The sequence below is a fragment of the Martes martes genome (assembly GCF_963455335.1).
Source record: "Martes martes genome assembly, chromosome: 5".
In the NCBI taxonomy this organism is placed as follows: Eukaryota; Metazoa; Chordata; class Mammalia; order Carnivora; family Mustelidae; genus Martes; species Martes martes.
The window spans coordinates 121,243,461-121,263,113 of NC_137892.1; the positions used below are offsets into that span (position 1 = coordinate 121,243,461).

The 19,653-nt window shown below is 42.5% G+C and overlaps 1 protein-coding gene across 5 annotated transcripts in view; it reads right to left on the reverse strand.

Annotated features, from left to right (window-relative positions):
* The window catches only part of GRIA1 (glutamate ionotropic receptor AMPA type subunit 1), a gene marked incomplete at both ends in the record, with an annotated part of 310,204 nt that overhangs the window by 34,064 nt on the left and 256,487 nt on the right, over positions 1-19,653 (reverse strand). For all 5 annotated transcript variants that reach the window (XM_080804641.1, XM_080804640.1, XM_080804644.1 and 2 more), the window contains 2 exons: positions 4,531-4,778; positions 10,013-10,211. In XM_080804641.1, coding sequence (XP_080660767.1) covers positions 4,531-4,778; positions 10,013-10,211 — 447 coding nt within the window. The remainder of the gene's footprint in view (positions 1-4,530; positions 4,779-10,012; positions 10,212-19,653) is intronic.

Here is a 19,653-nt window from a genome sequence, read left to right on the forward strand (position 1 = left end):
AGGTATGGTGAGGTCTGGCTTTATGGAGAGTAAGTGATGGAGAAAGGCTGCCGGGGAAGTCCTTTTGATGTAGGCACAGGTGCTGAACCCGGAGCACATCTGCCTGTGAGGGCTGTGGAAGCCCCACTTTATAGGGCAGAAGGGAAGTAGTTTGTGACAGTGCCTGTAGTGTGCTGAAGCACCTTTCTGTAAAGGCTTCTGCAGAACTCCAGCTTTGAGAATGGCTGAACAGTGTTTTAAAAAGTATTTGCTGTAATTCTAAATAATCTGTATTAAAATTGATTTCTGCTGCCATATTATCTTGAACACAGATAAACCCCTTTTAAATGGGGACCAGAGGAAACAGTAAGTAAGCAGATACTGCCTCTTACTGGTTCCTCACTCTCCACCTCTGTCATGTAGAATGCATTCTTGGGATCAAATCAGTGGATTGAAGAGTTCTGGAACAGGCACACAGGTCTGTGTGGCATTTGGGTTGCCATGACTCTTTGGTATTTGACCATGCCTTGGGGAAATGGCACCCTTTGGGGCATATGAGGCCAAGATACGATGGAACTCTGGCTGGAGTTTGTGTGTGTGTACGTGCATGTGCTCTCATTTTCTATAACCATTTTGCAATTCTCTGTTTCATGGAACTTCTGCACTATTGGTTGCTAGGATGATTCTTTTTAATACAGAGATGAGAGGGAGAATCCCATAGAGGCAAAAGGGATTTTCCTAGGTCAGAAACTCACTGTCCTGTTAGGATGAACATTACTCTTCTGGTTTTGAGTCAGGAAACCCCATGGCTCTCACAGAAGTTGCCACTGGAGAAAATGGAGCACTGGGAGAGAGCTAGCTGGGTACACGGGGTACCCATGTACATTTGGGTATTTTTGACTTGGATATTCACCATCAGTGATCTATATCTGGAATACATTCCTTTTCATTTCTCTTTTCCTTTCTCAGAATCAATAAATAGTTGTCTTATAGAGATGTAAACAACAGAATTAGGGTTTTCTTTATTACAGAGTTGAATTATTTTCAACATTTATCCCCAAAGAATCTTTGAGCATGTAAAACCCATTAAAGCAGTGTTACTGCTCAAAGAAGTGGTATTTGGCACATTAAAATGACCATCACTATCACCTTTCGTCTTCACAGTAATGAGTGGATGCTCTGGGTTTCAAACATCTGCTTTTTAGCTTTTTTTGAGTTATTGGCTATTGCTTGACCCATGAGAATAGGTACCGGGAACCTGACATAAGTCCAGTCTTCTGCCTTTAATGATGCTATCAGTGATAAAGCCCAGTGAAGTATTAGAGTAAGTCACAGGCATGGGCTCTGGAATCAGGCTATCTGAGCTTGAAATCTGGCTACTTTCTTATTAGTTGTGTCAACCTAGTCAGGTAACTTAAATCTATGCCTCTGTTTCCCTATCTGTGAAGTGGGGATAATGGTACTTCATAGGTATGAAATTTAAATAAGATAATGCATATACCATATCATGTAGCATGGAATAGGCATTCACTCAATGGTAGATTTTATTATAGTGGAAAGTCATTTGCATGTGAGATGACCTGTGCTTTAGGTTCATGTCACTCAAACATCTAATATTTTCTGAGTGTGTCACCTTGTTCTAGGCACCTGTATATGGGATGTGGTGGCAGAAATACTCTATTGATTAGACAAATCATGTCACCTCTCTGTGCCTTGTCTTCCTAACTTTATATCCAAGTATTTAGATCAAATAATATCCTTGACTCATAAAGCCTTCATTAAATCGTAATACTGTATCATTGATGTTCTGAGACCTGTAAGAGCTCATTCTCTACTCTGGGCTTTTCTAGGGTAGTGTTGTATAAGTTTCTGAGATAAAAGTCTCTTCCTCGCCAAACAGTCTCCTCTGGATCCCCTTTGAACTTTGTCTAAACTTGTACAGAGACTCTTTTAAGTTGTTACAGGCAAAAATCCGTGGTTGATAAATACTAGTCCACTTGGTTTCCCTTCATTAGATATATTCTGTTATGACCATACTCCTCCAGATACCTTTATTTCCTAATTTTCAGACAATTATTTAAAATTCTCCAATGTAGTCTGAAATGCCAGGCCAAAAAAAAAAAAATTCTCTAATGTATTTTCATTACTCTTCAAATAAGGACAAAAATTCTTTATAAAATCCTCCTCTGTGTCATTCTCCAATTTCAACTTAACTTTTTTCCTTTTTATTACCTATGTTCCAAGAGCACTTGGCTTCTTTTAGTTGATCAACTGTACCATGAATCCTTACCTTAGAGTCTTTGCACATGCTATTCCCTCTGCCTGGACTGCTTGTCTCTTTTACTCCCCTCACATTACGTTATTAACTCTTTTTAATCCAATCTTGTTAATCCATAGCTCAGCTTGAGAATAAGCCTTCTTGGAAAAGCCTTCTTGGCCACGTCCCACCCATCCTGCACACCAGATTAGACCCATTATCTTTAAGTATGTTTGAAATCTTCTTTGTCTTTATAGTTCTGCAGTTTCAAGTGAATCAGCTGCTGATTTTCATCTGCTTGGGACACATGACTTTTAATGTTTTCCATAAATACTGGAAAGTTCCCTTTAAATACTGCCTCTACTCTATACTTTCTTGTCTCTGGGACTCACAGAAGATGTACCTGGGATTTTATTTTTCTCTTTCAGTTCTCTTAACCTCTTTGTCATGGTTTTTATCTTTTTATCTCTCTGTGTGATGTTCTGGGAAATTATCTACATTGTTTTCCCCAGTGTAATAATTTTCTCTTCCACTTTGACAATTTGTTGTTTAACCCTCCCATTGAGATTTTATTACTTCTCTAAATTCTAAGTGGTATTTTTCTAAATATGTCTGGTCCCTTATGATAGTGTCTTTCTTTTTAAAAAATGTTTTTCATTACTTTTATGTCTTTAGATATACTTTTGATTCTTTTTCATGTAGACTGTCATATAATTTATGACTTTGCCTTGCTTAGGGAAGCCCCTGAATAGTTAGTTTATGTGTTTCACTCTGGTTTTGATGTACTTTTCCTATTTTGGCCTGGGGATTTCCTAACTTCCACTTAAAAGGCAATTTGTTCTAACTTTATCCTGCATATCTAGGTTTTGTAGTGGGAGTTTTGTTCTGCTATATTACTGGAAGTAGGTGTCCTCTAGGTCCCCTTTTCTCAGTGATCACAGAAACTGTCATTGTTGTCATGAACCATCAAACAATAATCACCTGTTGACTATTTTCCCTGCAAGAATATAGTTTCATAGGGAGAGAAACTATGTCTGTTTTGTTCAAAATTGTAGCTCCAGGTCTGAGCCTAGTGCCCAGAACCTTGCAGGCTCAATATTACTGAAATTAATGAAAGATGTGGAGGCAGAGGTGGTCCTCGATGTCAGGATGGGTTAGGAACCCCTCTCCATCCTTTTGCAACCTTTTAAAACATGTTTCAACTTTTCCTTGAACATTATCCTTCCCTAAAATGATTTAGTCCCTCTGTAAATTGACATAATGTCTCAGAGGTTACTTCATACAATGGTGTTTTCAATTACCTTCTATATAGATTATCCCATGTGGACTCACAATTATCCTGGATCTAGGAAGGGCTGGGATGAGTAAACTCTCTTTACAGATGAGAAAACTGAAGGTTAGGGAGATGATATGCCTTACCTTTGGTAAGATAGTGAGTAGTAAATCCAAGAATTAAATCTATGTCTTTTGACCTACCTTAGCTGTTTGGAATGAATATCAGAGTTTCTTTATGTGAGAGTAAAATCCACTTTGCTTCTTTACTGAACTGCCTGTTTCTTGCTAAAGAAATCAGTATCTGAGGGGCACTTGGGTGGCTCAGTCCATTAAGCATCTAACTCTTGGTTTTAGCTCAGGTCATGATTTCAGGGTCATGAGACTGAGTCCCCGTATCAGGCTCCATGCTCAAGGCAGAATCTGCTTGAGATTCTCTCTCAGATAAATAAATAAATAAATAACATCTTAAAAAAAAAAAAAAGAAAGAAATCAGTATCTGGCAAAGAATAGGTAATGCCGTTCCTTTGATATTATTTTGATCGCCACAGCCAGAGCCTTTAGGACTCAAACTACTTGATCTTTCATTTGGACAATGTGTTTAAGTTTCTTTTGAGACAAACATTACAAACCACCTTCTCTCAAAGAATCCAGGTTGCTGGAGAACTCTGTTCATGGCCTAGTTGGATATGGGAGTGTTTGGTGAAGGATGGTGTGTTATAGATCACATGACACAAACACAAGTTTCATTGATGTTTAACACACTTAGAGGGGTAAGGCGAGGTGTGGGGAGGAACACATGGGCAGCGACAGTCATAGCAAGCTGAGGCCCCCAGGTCAATTTCCAACCTCAGGGCTGAAGATCTTGGGTGACTGGAATCTTCCAGGCCCACAGGTGTCCATGAAGAGCCCCCTTGACAGCTTGCCTTGCGGCACTGGAGCCATGTGGCAGACACAGCAGCTTCATTCCTGAGGTAGGGAGGGGAGAGGGAGTACCAAGGAAGCAAATCTTGGCTACTTACCTCAGGGCGGACCCCTTGGGCGTCGCAATGCCATAGCCTTTGGAATCCAAGTTACCTCCCACCTTCATGGTGTCACAGGGTTTCCGCTGCTCAATGTACTCATTCATGGTGGATTCCAGAAGGTAGGCGTATTTGCCTTTGGATTTCCTCACTCGGATCATTCCCTCTTCTGTGGTCCTCACAAAAACTGATGGCTCCGCTGACTTCATATATGTCCACATCTTCTCAAACACGGCAATTTTAGACCTCTGGCAGGGGACAAGAACAAAGCTGGAATTAAGTGCTGGCTGCGCTTGGAATTGAGGTCGGCACACACACTGACGAAGCACTGAGTGTAGCTCGATCACACATTCATGAGCGAGATTAGCTCAGGAAGAAACAAATTATGAGTGATTGCAAAATAAGAGGCTCTAATTAGTATCAGTAGGTTCCAAAGCACAAATATCTTGCAAATACAGAATGAATAGAATAGCTCAGAATCTTTTAATTACTGCTGAATTAGACTCTCCTTCTGTATGGGAAGAGTGGAGAAACGGGACCCTGTCTAGCTTCTAAAGACATTACAGAACCTATCTATTGTTCAAGAAGGCCATGTTTATGCTGCCCAGAACTGGAGAGCGAGTATCAGTGGAATCTGGTTTCATTATCGGAGGACAACACAGAGGAATTTCTGGATCATGAGTCCTATTACAAGACAGCCCTCAGAATGTAAACTGTGGTCTGATAAAGCTAATAACTTGAGACCTAATACTGTAGCCTGTTTACATTTCAAAAGCCTCTAAATCTAGCCAAACTGTTTTCCTCCCTTCTTCCTGAACTCATTTTGAACCTTCCCTTCTTTGGCACTTTGCCTAGACTGTTTACTTCACTGGACACGCTTCTTCTGTCCACATGCTACTAGTCATTTCACAGACCAGAACAAATCCCATGTATTCTGAGGCCACTTCAGTTTCAAGGACAGTAGTTCACAAGCTCTCGTGGGCACCGGAGTCATGTGCAGAAATTGTAAATATTAACATGCCCCTCCTCCGAACCTCGACCTAGAGATTGTGACTCAGCAGTCTGGACTGGAGCCCAGAAAAAGTCTTCTTCACAAGTTCCCCAGGTGATTCTGATCTGTACGGCCTCTGCTGCTCCCACTTGTAAGGGCTGGTATCTCTCTAGGACACACTGTGCTGGTCCTCACTGGACCGTCAGGCTAGACTGCTGAGATGGGGGGGCACCCTTGCTGTGCATAGGTCTCAAGTATGTGGATGCTATCTGAAGGAGGGGGGCATCTTTCTTTCTGTGAGTCCTTCACAGAGTTTATCCTTCAACACTGTAGGCCCTTAGTCAAGGCCCACAACCCAGAACCACAAGTCATCCCTCTCATCTAACATGCTCTTTCTAAAGAGCATCCTTTCCCCAAAGGGCAGATGCATTTTAGGGGTAGTGGAATCTGGCTTTGTAAATGGACAAGTGTTAAACACATACAAGGGGCTATTTTTTTTTTTTTAAAGATAGCGCTAGAGTCATGCAATTTGTGGTTAATACACAGGTTACAGATTTGTTTAGTATAAAATGACCATATCCACAAGGTGCCATTTTTCTTTGCATACAAATATCGAGTTTATTTCCTTGATATCAACATCAGATGTTGGCAAAATATGGCTGGACATTGTTGTATGAGCCAACTGATCTATAGAGATATTTGGGCCTAGAAAAATTCTGGTCTCAAGGGAAAGTTAATGGAAATAATTACTGAGAATTTCAGGGAGGCATTTGGTGGGGTCTGTAATTAGATCAATGAGACGATGTGCTTTACAGCATGGTTGACCATCTTGAAAGGCCACTGGACTGCGAGTGAGTAGCCTGGGTTCTAGTCTTTCCCCATCTGTTTCATGAGGAGTTGGGGCATGGGGACCTTTGAGTCTCTTGTGGGCTTGAAAGACCTGATTCTTTACATGAAGATACATCATTCAAACAACAATGTCCGCATGAGGAAGAAGAAGAAAGAAGAAAAGGGAGGGAGAATTTCACAGTCAGGGGAGGAAATACCCAGAACCAATCAGAGCATCTTCAGTGTATATCATATTCTCTCACAGAAACAGAGAAATGTATAAATTGAGCTGCGACTAGATTTGCAGATGATCTTCTAGGCAGAAACCCAACAAAACACCCAGCAGGGCAATGGCAAGATGCAATTTGACCTGACAGGATGGCCACGGCAGGGAGCAGGGCTGCTGACAGGCAGAGCTGAAGAGCCCTCTGGGCAGCAGTATGCAGAAAATTAATATGTCCTCTCAGCCTCACCCCAGTGCCCCAAACGCCAGGGCTGTGCTTATAGCCGCTCAGAGCAGGCTATCAGGAAAATCTCATCTCCAGGGATGCGAAGGCAGCATGAGTGGCAGGAAAGATCGGAAGCATACTTGGGGTATTTGTTCTTGGATCTCTCCTATCATCTGCAGCTCTCACAGCCCTTCACACATCTTAATTAAACTGTCGATGGAGGATTAAGTGACTTGGGGCTGGGGCTGCCGAAAAGCTCTGGGCTGCCGTGAGGACAAGAAGCTAGACTTCTTTTTCAGAGACTGGGATAGAAGAATGCTTGTCTCACCATTCCCTCCTTCTGCCTCATGGGGGTGGTGGGTGATCCTTGTCTCCCCACCCACCAAAGTCCTGGTGGGAAAATTCTCAAGGTCAAAGTCACGGAGTTGGAGGGGCTCAGGCAGGCATCTCTTGTCAGTGCTTACTTTTTACACGTAAAGAAACTGAGGCCCACAGTGTGGCAGTGAACTCTCCAATGTCAGGGCAGAGGCAGGAGTAAAACCCAGGGCTCCTGATTGCACACCCTTGCCTTTTCACTGCAACGAACTGCCTCCCTTGTTTTAGGCTTTAGATCTTACTAGCTGGGGGACCTTGGGCAAGTAACATTTCTGACCCTCAGTGCTCCTATCCTGACAATGATGATGATAGCAACCACTGCACAGTATTGCCTGGAGATAATAAGACAACAAAGGTAAAATGCATGACCCAGTGTTGGGCACATAGTAGGTATTCCATAAGTGGTGCAATTACTGCTAATAATTACGCCCTTTCTTTGGGTTTTACTTTAGGATAAGAATGCCCAGTACAAAAAAAAAAAAAGAATGCCCAATACATGGCTGGCTCGAGACCAGTTTCCCTTCCTATGTGACAGATGCTGATATTGGTCAAGGAATTCTTTCACACTGTGTGCAGATGTGCCCCCAGAGTCCCCTTTCAACATCAAACTCTAGGCAAACAGTGATGATTAATCAGAGTTAGCACATGAACTATAACCTGTTGTCACCAACACAGTAGGCCTGGTGAGTGAACAGAGCTTACAGAATATACATTATCTTGTTTCTAGATGCCTAACAGTGTGCTCTGGACAAGAAATAGAAGTATGTCAATTGACATAGTTACTAACAGAGAACTTTCAAGTCATAAGTACTAGCCGTGCCTCTGAGTAGCTAGCAAATGCCCATTTTCTTCTCTGGGCCTCAGTTTCCCCAACTACCAAAGGAAAAGGTTAGGTTGGTTTGTCCATGGGCCCACCTAGTAGCCTGAGTAATCTTTTTAAAAAATCAGTTACTGATGCCACCTCATTAGGACAGTGTGGGTCATTGGTAAGAACGCTTGGGCTGAGATGAGGAAACAGATTTTGTGTTCATCCTGGACACCTGCATTATGATTCTCTGAATTCCAGTTTCTTGTCCACAAAATGGACACATAAGCCCTGTTTTGCCATAGGTCATGGGTGGAACATAAATGAGACCATGGATGGGAGAGTGATTTGGGGATGGTGATGTGTTCAGAAATTGGGGATGAGAGCATGGCATGTAGTGGGTAAGTGAATTGGCTGTTCCCCAACTTTAGTCCTAGTCCTAGGCCTGGGGCATAGGACTGGCCATATGGACAAATATCAGACATCTCCTTCACATTTTGGTTGCAGGCTAAAAATTCTAGGGAATTATGATGAGATTTTAGGAGGTTTTTCCATTAGCTGGTTGAATAAGCTTAAGCAAGTCACATCACTCTCTAAAATGACAGACCGACCATGTGACCTCCAAGTTACCTTCTTGCTCCCGTATATGGAAAGTGGATGATTTTAGCCTTGGAGACTGGATCAGTGATTGTTAAGACTTTGGTCCCTTTCCCGCTTCTTATACAGAACACAGAACCCATGATCAAGAAACTGAGCACATCACTCTGTAGGTTTACCCTGGGCCAGGGGTTTGCTCCATGAAGTTGCAGCAAGAACCTGGTAGGTACTGCACAGGATCCCAGCCCTTGCCTGAAACAAGGTAGAAGCTTGCTGTCTATTCTCCTTCTACTACTTATTAGCTGTGTGACCTTAGGCAATTACTCTTACTTCTCTGAGTTTCATATATGAAATGGGGACAACAAATTTCTAACTAGTCTCTCTGAGAGGACTAAATGAGATAATTCGTGCAGGGTGTGCTAGAACAGGGCCTGATTCATAGTAAGTGCTAGGTAAGTGGTAGCGATTGTTTATTATTTTTTCTTTCATCAAAACATGGTAATTCCATGTGCTATTTTGTTCAGCTTTTAGGATGAACATGTCTAATGTCCAGGGAACTACAGGTTTTTCTGCTTTGGGGCATTTGTTCAAGTTGTCCCCCTTGCCTGGAATGTAATGAGCCAACCCAGGTCTGCCCTAGTTTCATGATGCCTAGAAATGTTTTTCTAAAGTTTGTGGCTGCAAAGCCCTACCCCTCCATCAAAATGGCTCCCAAATGCCTATACCCCAAAGCCCTAATGGGAAACAGAGCCTTGTGTCTTAGATGCCTCATCTCTTTTAATCTTATAATGACTCCTTGAGGTAGATATTATTCTCCAGATGATATGGAAGAGGAAATGATGTCAACCAGGCTACAGGCCAGAGAACAAGGATGGAGCAAGGTTCTGGCCCTAGGTCTGGCTGATCCTAGGCTCCTAAGCTCTCTGCTCCTCTGCCTTCACTTGCTGCCTCCAGTCACATGATGTCTCCACACCTCCACTCTCACTTCACATTTTCTCTCTCCTGGCACTGTTAAACAGACCACCTGTTCCAGTAATTGTTTCCCATATATCATCTCCTTATTCATCAAGTCTTTAAGAGGAGGACATACATGGCAAAGTTCTGGACCTTGTCCCTAAGCTGATCCTAATCAATTGCTGATTAGATTGCAAGTATGTGTGGGAGCAGGGAAGGAACTGCATGTCATATCCTTTGCAGCCCTCAGAGAACTTGGCACAGTCTGGCATATATGTAAGGGGTCTGGTACAATGAAAGAGCTTTGAAGTTATCACAAATACAGAAATGTAGATTTCTCTGGGATTTGTAGAAAGCTGAGAAAAACCCTGGGTTTCCGTGACTTGTACTGAGTTAAGAAGTTACCCTGCTTGCCTATAATCACATGCTCCTTAATGAGGATCCCCTCTTATGAAGGTGCCTTAGGACAAGGGATGTTCCTACCCTGAAGAACTCCTTAGTGGACCCTGCTTCCAGGGTCCCATAAGCGATTTCCGTCTGCTTCGCTAGGTCCTCAGCACTCTCGATGGGAGACACCATCCTCTCCACGGTCAGGAAGGCAGCCAGGTTGGCTGTGTATGAGGAGATGATGATCAAGGTGAAGAACCACCAGACACCACCAACGATGCGGCCAGACAGGGACCTGCAGGCCAAAGGGAAGAGGTGTCAGAAGCATAGACATCAATCGCAGAAGGCTATGGGGAAGGGCCAAGGGCCAGCCTAAGCCCTGTCAGCAGAGCTGTCAAACCCTATTGCACCCTTCTCCTCTGTCAGCTAGATGTGAGAATTCATGTCAGAGAGATTCTCTGGCATTTTGCTCCTTAAAACAGATAAAGACCTATGGGGTTGCTATTCTTCAGGGGTGATAAAACCCCACAGGCATATATTCACACTACTTTCACACAAGCGTATACTCCAATACCTGTGCCAACAAAGACAGATATGTCAACACTTGTCCACAAAATCACACACATGTACAAATATCCTTTTAAATGCAGTTACATACACACCAAATGTTTGTGCACACATACATGAGTGCAAATGCATTTAAACACATGATGCACACATTTGATCATGTTCAGAAATGTTTCCAGATTGCCTTCTCATTATTGTTCTTTTGGTCATCAAAGATCATAAAAATGATGGACTAGAAGGAAGGGAAGGGGGAATGGATTGGAGACAGAATGAGAACAGCTGTACTCTAGCCACTTTGGGGGAATGTCACTGTTGAGGGTAGGCACAGTGCTCCCTTCTACCACAGAGAAAGAGTTTGGCTGAAATAAAAGACAAAGAATATTTTGTACTGGATCAAAGTGGAAACTGTGACAGTGATAAAGGAGGTAAGAAATTGATCCTGATCTTCTTAGAGTCTGATCTTCCTCTTATGCCCAACAATGAAGAGAAATAGGACCAGTCAAGAGTTCTACTGGGATCTTTCAGATTTGGCTAGGAGAGTGACAATTCTAGAACATTTTCCCAAAGATATTACAAAATGATGTCAATGTCATACGGGGTGATTCGATGTGGTTGACATATAGGGCATTGGATTATACCAAATCACATAGTGATAAAGTTATTTGCATTGTTTCTCTTTCCATCTGGCTCACTTTGTTAAGGAAGTGTTATCCTGCAGCTACTGTAACTTTACATCCTTTCTAATGTGTGCCTTGATAGCCTCAAGCTCAGAGCCTTCAGTAGGTGACAGTGCTCAACTGAAACCTTATACTTAACAACCAAAGAAAGAAATCACCGATCCACCCCGTAAGTTTTACAGATAAAGAACCTCGAGTCTCAGATAACACTGACCTAGGAACAGAACCCAGGCCTGCTAGCTTGCTTGATTATTCCACACTGTTCTCAACCTTCTGGTCAACCTTTCCTGTGTTATTACCATGTTCCTGTGTGTTCCACTTTGTTTCCATTTCTTAGAGGCTCCTTTTCATTCTACGCAGGCAGTAATCACTTCAAAAAATTCAACAAATATTTGTTATTACTTGCTCTATGGAAAATAATGTCTTAGATGCTTCACATTAAAAGGGAAATAAAAGGAAATTTGTTCAAAGGAAGGAGACTGGGAGAGTGGAGCAGAGCTGTGTTATGTGAAGAGTAGCTACAGGAAGAGGAGACCAGAAGAGAGAGGTGTTTGCTGAAGGATTGACATGAGGCTGGTACCAGGAAACCTGATTTGGGAGTATTTGGCAGAAGTTTCAGGAAAACAAACACTAAAAACAAAGAAGTGGGTATTTGATTGGTAGGGTGGTACAACAATGAGTTGGCTGTCCTGAGGGTGAGAGTGAGTTTCTCCATTTCTGAAGATGTTCAAGTAGTAGAACATTTACAGAGATGCTGTGTTTGGTGCTCACTCTTAGTCCCCCTGGGTACAAAGTGCTAGGGACATAAGTCTACTTAGAGGAAGGATCAGACATCACAAGGAGCCAGCCTTCTCTCATACTCCTCCCATCTTTTCCATCTCTGAGTTTCTGTGATTTAAAATTGTAAGTAGGTAGACCAAGCGGCATGGCTTCCATTGGGCAGTCAAAAAAAATGAGACCTATAAAGGCAAAACTATTCTTCCCATGTCCCAAGACTTGTATACATTTGTACTCAAAATCACCCCAGTCTTCTGATAACTGATAACAGTGCTCTTTTTGCCTTAGGAGGTGGTAAATAGCAGTGTTGTGATGAAGATGCTGCTCTTTTCCCAAGTCTGTGTGACCACAGTAGCATCTAAAATAGACTTCCCTCAATGTAGCTCCTTGTCCTCTCATTCCTTTGCCTAATCACCCGGAGTGATTGTTATAAAAACATTAATTATATCATGTTGCTTCTTTGTGTAAAATCCATGAAACCCCTTTACACTTGGAATAAAATTCAAACCTATTGGTGATCCTCAAGGCCGTATGGGATCTGGTCCCTGCACTGCTCTCTAGTGTCTCCACAATATGCTTTCTGTACTCTGGTCACATTGGGCTTTGTTTCGTCCTTCCTACTCAAAAGGCTCACACCCTTGTCACATGCCATCATTCCCCCTGATCATTGCATCAGCCCTGTTCATCCTTCAGACCTCACTCTACTCAGTACATTTTTAGCATTCAGACTTACCATGTAGCTCACATTGCAGTTGAAATCTGATCTCAGTTTGTGTGACTGTTGACGGTCTGTTGTTCCCCTAGATCATAAGCTCCACAAAAGTAAAGAATCTTATAGCACTGAGCAGAGTGGGCCTCAATAACAAGTGAATGCATGAATGTCACTTCTCTCATAACCTGTCAGTTCTATTCACACTGGATTCTAGAGACTGGGCATATTTTTTAGGGCCAGGAGAATCTAAACTTGTATATAGCCCAGGATGCCTGGAGTCATAACCCCAAACCAAGTATTTAGGATAGCTACCTCCTTTTCCAACGTGACTCAACCAAGAGACCTAGCTAAGGTATCCCAAGTTGGGGATCATCTAGGGAAACTCAAAGCCCTCCCAAGAAAGTTCCAAGCCCAAAGCTCCTTATTCTCTGTTATCCTTTAATCAGTATTTATCTGCTAGGTGTTGAGAGCAGCTTATCCTACATACTATTCCCCACATGCCCACTTACTTAATAAAGACACCAAAGAAGGAGTCTATTGTTTAATAGTCAATAAGTGTCATCTGTGGAATAACTAGAGGGTCAGGGGAAGAGGCTCCTCAAAATGACATGATTTCAATGCTTCATTTGCATGTGATCCACACGGTAGGAACTTGAGTGTAAGGCTACACCCGTCTTCTGTTCATACCTGGTACAGGCAAAGCTGGACCCTCTATCCAAGAACTCTGCATTACCACAGGTAGGGAACTGGAATTAACAGAGGCCATGACTGGGAATGAGGGTCTTTGCTCTTTCACTGACCAGCCCCATAACCTTGGCAAGTTGCCTGCCCAGCTGGGCCTTAGTTGTCTTCTCTGTGTAATGAATGGGTGAGATTAACCTTATGTCATGGTGAGAAACCAAAACTTTTAGTACTAGGCTTAGTTGATTCTTTTCCTTCAATTGATACAAGCTATTGGAATTAAAATGGTAGTGGCAAAAGCCCTTTGAGAAGTGCTATTGAAACATGAGGCATTATTCTTGTGAGAATTATTCTGGTTGGGAGCTATAGGATAAATTCCTTAGTAGGGAAGGAACAGCTTTGATCTGGCCCTTGGAGGGATGCCTAGTCACCTGAATTTTATTAGTCTTGTAACTTGGCACAACTCTTCCCCAAAGTACCTATGTGATTGAGAAATCCAGAATTGGTCACAACTTCTATGGCTTGTTGGACTGTTTATCTTATTTGATCTTTGCAGTCCTGTGAAATGGAGGGAGAGGAATGACTAGCCCCATCTTGCAAATGGAAGATCTACAGTTATGAGACAAGGTGACTCATCCAGGGTCACAGAGTGAGGCGCTGGCAAATCTGGGCTTAGGAACCAGGGCTTCCTATTTCTAGGCCAGCACTCTACCCACTGTAGAACATTATTACTTCCCTTGCCAGATTCTGATTGATTTCTAGATGGGCACAGACTTCTTCCACCCATGTTCTCACAACCAACACTCATTTCTTGTAAAGCTCAGTGGAACGTTTAGAAGCTACAGAAAGTAGTCTGACCACCAGCATCTCCACAGAATTGGAAACCTCTTTGTATTTGTTTTCTGTCACTGGATAACAAATCACCACAAACTTAGCAGCTTCTAACAGCGCTCATTGTCTCATAGTTCTGTAGATCAATAGTCTGGATCAAGAGTATCTAGATTCTGCTAAGGCTCTTACCAGGCTGAAATCAGGGTGTTGACTGGGGCTGTCATTCTCATCTAGAGCTTGGTTATTCAAGCTTACTGGTTGTTTGCAGGAGTCACCTCCCTGTGGTCATGGGACCAAGGGCATTTTCTCCTTACTGGCTGTCAGCCAGGAGCTGCTTTCAGCTTCTAGAGGTTGCCTGTGTTCTGCATCACATGTCTCCTCCATCTTCAAGCCAATAATAGTGTGGCAAACTCTTTCCTTGAACCTCTCTGACTTCCACTCACTAGAGAAAACTCTGTTTCTTATTTTTTTTTAATTTAAATTTTATCAGCCAATACATAGTACATGATTAGTTTCAGATTCAGTGTTCAACAATTCATCAGTTGAGTATAACACCCAGTGCTCATCACATCATGTGCCCTTCTTCGTTTCTAAAGGGCTCATTTGTTGGGGTCAGGCCCACTTGGAGAAAATCTCTGTACCTTAAAGTCAACTGATTTGGGACTTCAAATTACATCTGTAAAATCTCTTCACAGCAGAACATAGGTTAGTGTTTGAATGACCAGTGGATAGGAATCTTTAGAAACGTGCACCATACTATTTATCCATTCATCCTGCTTGTATGGCAGGCACTATTAGGCATCAGAGAGATAGGAGTGAATACACCACAGTCTCTGCCTTCCATGGAGAAGACAGGAGGGCAATGTGGCCTAGTGATTAAAACACAAGCTTTAGAGTTTGATACCCTGATTCTCTGCAAAGTGCTTCACATGGTGTTTGGAGCATAGTAGGCCCTCAGTAGAGCCATCATCACCATCTCATGTTAATGTCATAAATGGTAATTACAGTACTATCTCAATTATGTGACAAGTAAGAAAGTAGCACTAAGGGGACATGGGAAGGTTTGATAATTACTCTGGTGGTAGGGGTCAGGGAGAATTACCAGATGAGGAGAAAATTGTGCTAGATTTTGGAGTGTAAGTAGGAGACTGCCAAGCAGAATAGGTGTGGGGTAGGAGAGGCTCAGTAGATAGAGGTAAATGGAGGAGGTAGTGGGGTATTATCTCTCCTGTAAACTCCCCAATCACACACTATAGTCATCCTCCTAGTACAGTTCTAACCACACTGCTGTAATGATTTTTTTAAGGTGTTGCTATGATTATTACTCATGGTATTATTGATCAACAGAGATGATGCTGGGTTGAACTTGATAAAACAGTGCACAGAAATTTGGAGAGACAGGCTGGCTGCAGAGATGAAGAGATTAAAGTGACAGGGTTTGGTGATCCATGGGAGCAGGGGCTATGAGAGATGACAATGTTCAAATGATAGTTCATGCCTAGTGAGTGAATGGATTCTGACATGTACTTGATGCTGGCCATAAGCTATCTCTTCTTGCAAATGATGTTTTTTTTTCCTTTTGTTAATAAGACACTATATTATTAAAGATGATGCTAATAGAGGATAGCTAGGCTCTGACTGGATCATTTTCTGGTTCTGACAGAAATTTCCTGTCCTGATCATGAATTAGGATTTGCTGTAGGCCTTTAATTGTTTCTAATCTCTCAGCTTGGATTTGTTGCTCTAGATGAGGGGTAGGCAAACTTTTGGTGTATTTGTCCAGGTAGTAAATATTTCAGGCTTTGAAGGCCTTATGTACTACTCATCTCTGTTGTTGTGGTGTGCAAGCAGCCACAGACAACATGTAAACACACACACATGGCTGTATTCTAATAAAACTTTGATTATAAAAACATATGGCAGGCTGGATTTGGCCTATGGGCCATGTTTTGCTGCCTCCTGCCCTCAGTCCTACTGTGAATGTCAGAGACTTTTTTTTTTATTGTGTTATGTTAGTCACCATACAATACATCATTATTTTTGATGTAGTGTTCCAAGATTCATTGTTTACCTAGAACACCGAGCACTCTATGCAATATGTGCCCTCCTTAAGGCCCATTACTGGGCTAACCCAGCCCCCACCCTCCTCTAAAACCCTTAGTTTGTTTCTTGGAGACCACAGTCTTTCATGGTTCATCTCTCCCCCTGATTTCCCCCCATCATTTTTCTCTTCCTTATCTTAATGTCCTCCATGCTATTCCTTATGTTGCACAAGTAAGTGAAACCATCTAATAATTGACTTTCTCTGCTTGACTTATTTCACTCAGCACAATCTCCTCCAGTCCTGTCCAAGTTGATACAAAAGTTGGTTATTTATCCTTTCTGATGGCTGAGTAATATTCCATTGTATATATGGACCATATCTTCTATATCCATTCGTCTGTTGAAGGGCATCTTGGCTCTTTCCACAGTTTGGCTATTGGCCATTGCTGCTATGAACATTGGGGTACATATGGCCCTTTTCACTATGTCTGTATCTTTGGGGTAAATACCCAGTAGTGCAATTGCCAGGTCATAGGATAGCTCTATTTTTAATTTTTTGAGGAATTTCCACACTGTTTTCCAAAATGGCTGAACCAACTTGCATTCCTACCAACAGTGTAAGAGGGTTCCCCTTTCTCCACATCCTTTCCAACATTTGTTGTTTCTTGTTTTGTTAATTTTTGCCATTCTAACTGGTGTAAGGTGGTCTCTCAGTGTGGCTTTGATTTGAATTTCCCTGATGGCTAATGATGATGAACATTTTTTCATGTGTCTGCTAGACATTTGTATGTCTTCATTGGAGAAGTGTCTGTTCATGTCTTCTGCCCATTTGGTTTAAGTTAATGTGCTACAGTAGTCAAGAAATATCTCGACATCTTTGTAGTTATTAGCACCTCCATATAAACACCCAGTAAAATATTGGGATGATTCATTTGACAATTTTGTGCTATCCTCAAGGAGAAAATAGAGGGCACTGGTCAAGAGAATGGACCCAGGGCTCAGACAAAGCAGCATGGAGTCCTGCCTCATTACTTACTGGTTCTGTGACTTTGGGCAAGTCACTAAATCTCTTTGTGCTTGTTTCTTTACAAAATTAAGTAATAGTACTCAAGGCATTTTCAATAATTAAAAAGGAAAATATAAATGGAGCATGTAGCACAGTGCCTGGCCCAGGGTAAGCATTTGAGGATGGAGGTAATGCAGATGGTGTGAGGAGCAATGGCCTGCCTAGAGGTGAGGGAGCTGACACCATGGTCAGGAATATTCAGGAAAGCAGATCCTTGGGATATGGGGAGTGGAAAGTTATTAAAAAGCAATCAACTTTTGATCCCATCAACCTACTCTATAGGACCTCTCCAAAAAGGAGTTGGATATGGACATTCTTCTTTATTTCAAAAGCATTTCCTGTCATCCCCAAGAGGAAGGGGACAGTAGGGACACCTCCTGTGTGCCTTCATTTAGCTGAGCTCAAGAGGTCACTGAGCGCAACCTATATCCCTTTATCATCTGCTTCAAATGGCTATTTTTAAAAAGTAATGAAAACATGGGCATGAAGTCAGAAACTCAGATGGCCTGCCTCTAAATTACTAGGAGAAACAAAAGTCCATCCTGGCTAATTACTGAGCTGAGCCATGCTCACAGAGAGGCTCACTTGAGATGACACATCAAGGTTTCCAGACCAGGGTAAATAGCTCAGGCCACATGCAACAATTTTACTGATGAGGCCACTTCATCTAAGACACTGTGTCTGGTTGGCCAATCATCCATTTTTCACCAGCTGCAAATCACTCAGCACTTCTATGGTGCAGCAGGAGTGACTCATTTTAATTACCCCAGCTGCTGGTCACTGTGTTCCAGCACTGTGGTGGGGGGATGGCCCTGGACTCCTGGGGTGAGTACCAGGGGTGGGAAGCTAGGGGTTAGACAACAAGCTCTATGGAAAGCCCCAGTAGTCTGAGCTAGAGTTTGCAGCAACTCTGCAAGTTTGAGCAAGTTTGCAGCACTTGCAGAGCAAGGTTTCAAAGAAGAGTTGTCTTACGTTCCTGTTGTTTTCCATTTAGGTAGGCTAAAGAAGTGTGGCATGGGCACAGTTTGCAAAAGAATGGGTGCAGATGAGTTCAGGTACTAATTTGTTCCCTCTCTAAGCATCAGCTTCCACATATAAAAATGCAGATAATGATTTCCATCTCACGGATGGTAAGAATTCTAGGAGTCAGTCATGTCTTGCACTTAGCAGAGACACAGCAGGGCTCAAGATGTCACATGTAATAATGGTGATGTTGATGATTTCTTCTAGAAACCCTCCTCTTAGCTTCTAGGCCCCTCCAGTTCTGTCTCCTCCTGTCTTGCAGGTTGCTCTTTCTTCCTTTCTTTTTTCTTTTTTCCGAGAGAGAGAGAACATGTGTGCACACATGCATGTGTGTACAAGGTGGGGAAGGGGCAGAGAGAGAAGGAGAAAAGAGAATCTTAAGCAGGCTCCACGTTCAGCACAGAGCCCAATGTGGGGCTCAATCTCATGACCCTGAAATTATGATTTGAGCCAAAATCAGGAGTTGGACTCTTAACTGACTAAACCACTCAGGAGTCCTAAGGTCATTCCTACATAGTCTGTTCTGCTGGTTCTTCCTTTCCACCCAATGTCAAGTTCTTTCTGTGCCCAAAGCTCAGGCCTCAGCCCTCTTCCCAACCCTGCCTACCATCTTGCCCCAGCTAACCTCCTTCAGTTCACGTCCTTTATTTGTAGAAGCTGACAGCTCCCAAATTTTAATTTCCAGACCCTCTCCTGACCTCTAACATGTTTATCTAACTGCCTCCTTGACACCTTGAAACCTGAAATATCTAAAACAAAATTCTTAAGGAACTCCTACCAAAAAGCCCCCAATAAATAAAACATTACTAACTCTTCTCCTTCCTCTTCATCACAGGAAATGGCATCACTGTCCATCCTCTTCAAACTAAATACCAGGGAGCCATTTCCGCCTTGTCTCTTTCTCTCGCCCCCCACGATTAGTCCGTCCCATCCAGTCATCCCCTTAGTGACAGATCCCATTCTAGACACTAAATATCACTGTCACATTTCATGCTTCACATTTCACATGCTGCTTTTCTCCTTGTACAATCCATGTCCACATAGTAGCCAGAGACACTTTTAAAACTATAAATAGGATCATATTGTTTCCCACCCCACTTAAAATTTGTCACACTTAGGCAGTAAAATCCAAATGCCCTCCTGGGGTCAAGCTGATCTGGATCACCTCTAACCTCATCTTGTACCATTTTTCCTTTCATCGCCATGCCCCAGGCTCATTGGCCTTCTTGCAGTTCCTACCACACACCAAATTCCTTCCTACCCCAGGACATTTGCAACCGCTATTCCCTCTGCCTGGAACTCACTTCACTGAAATTGTCCCAAACATGCCTCCATCCATGCATTAGGTTTATGTTCATAC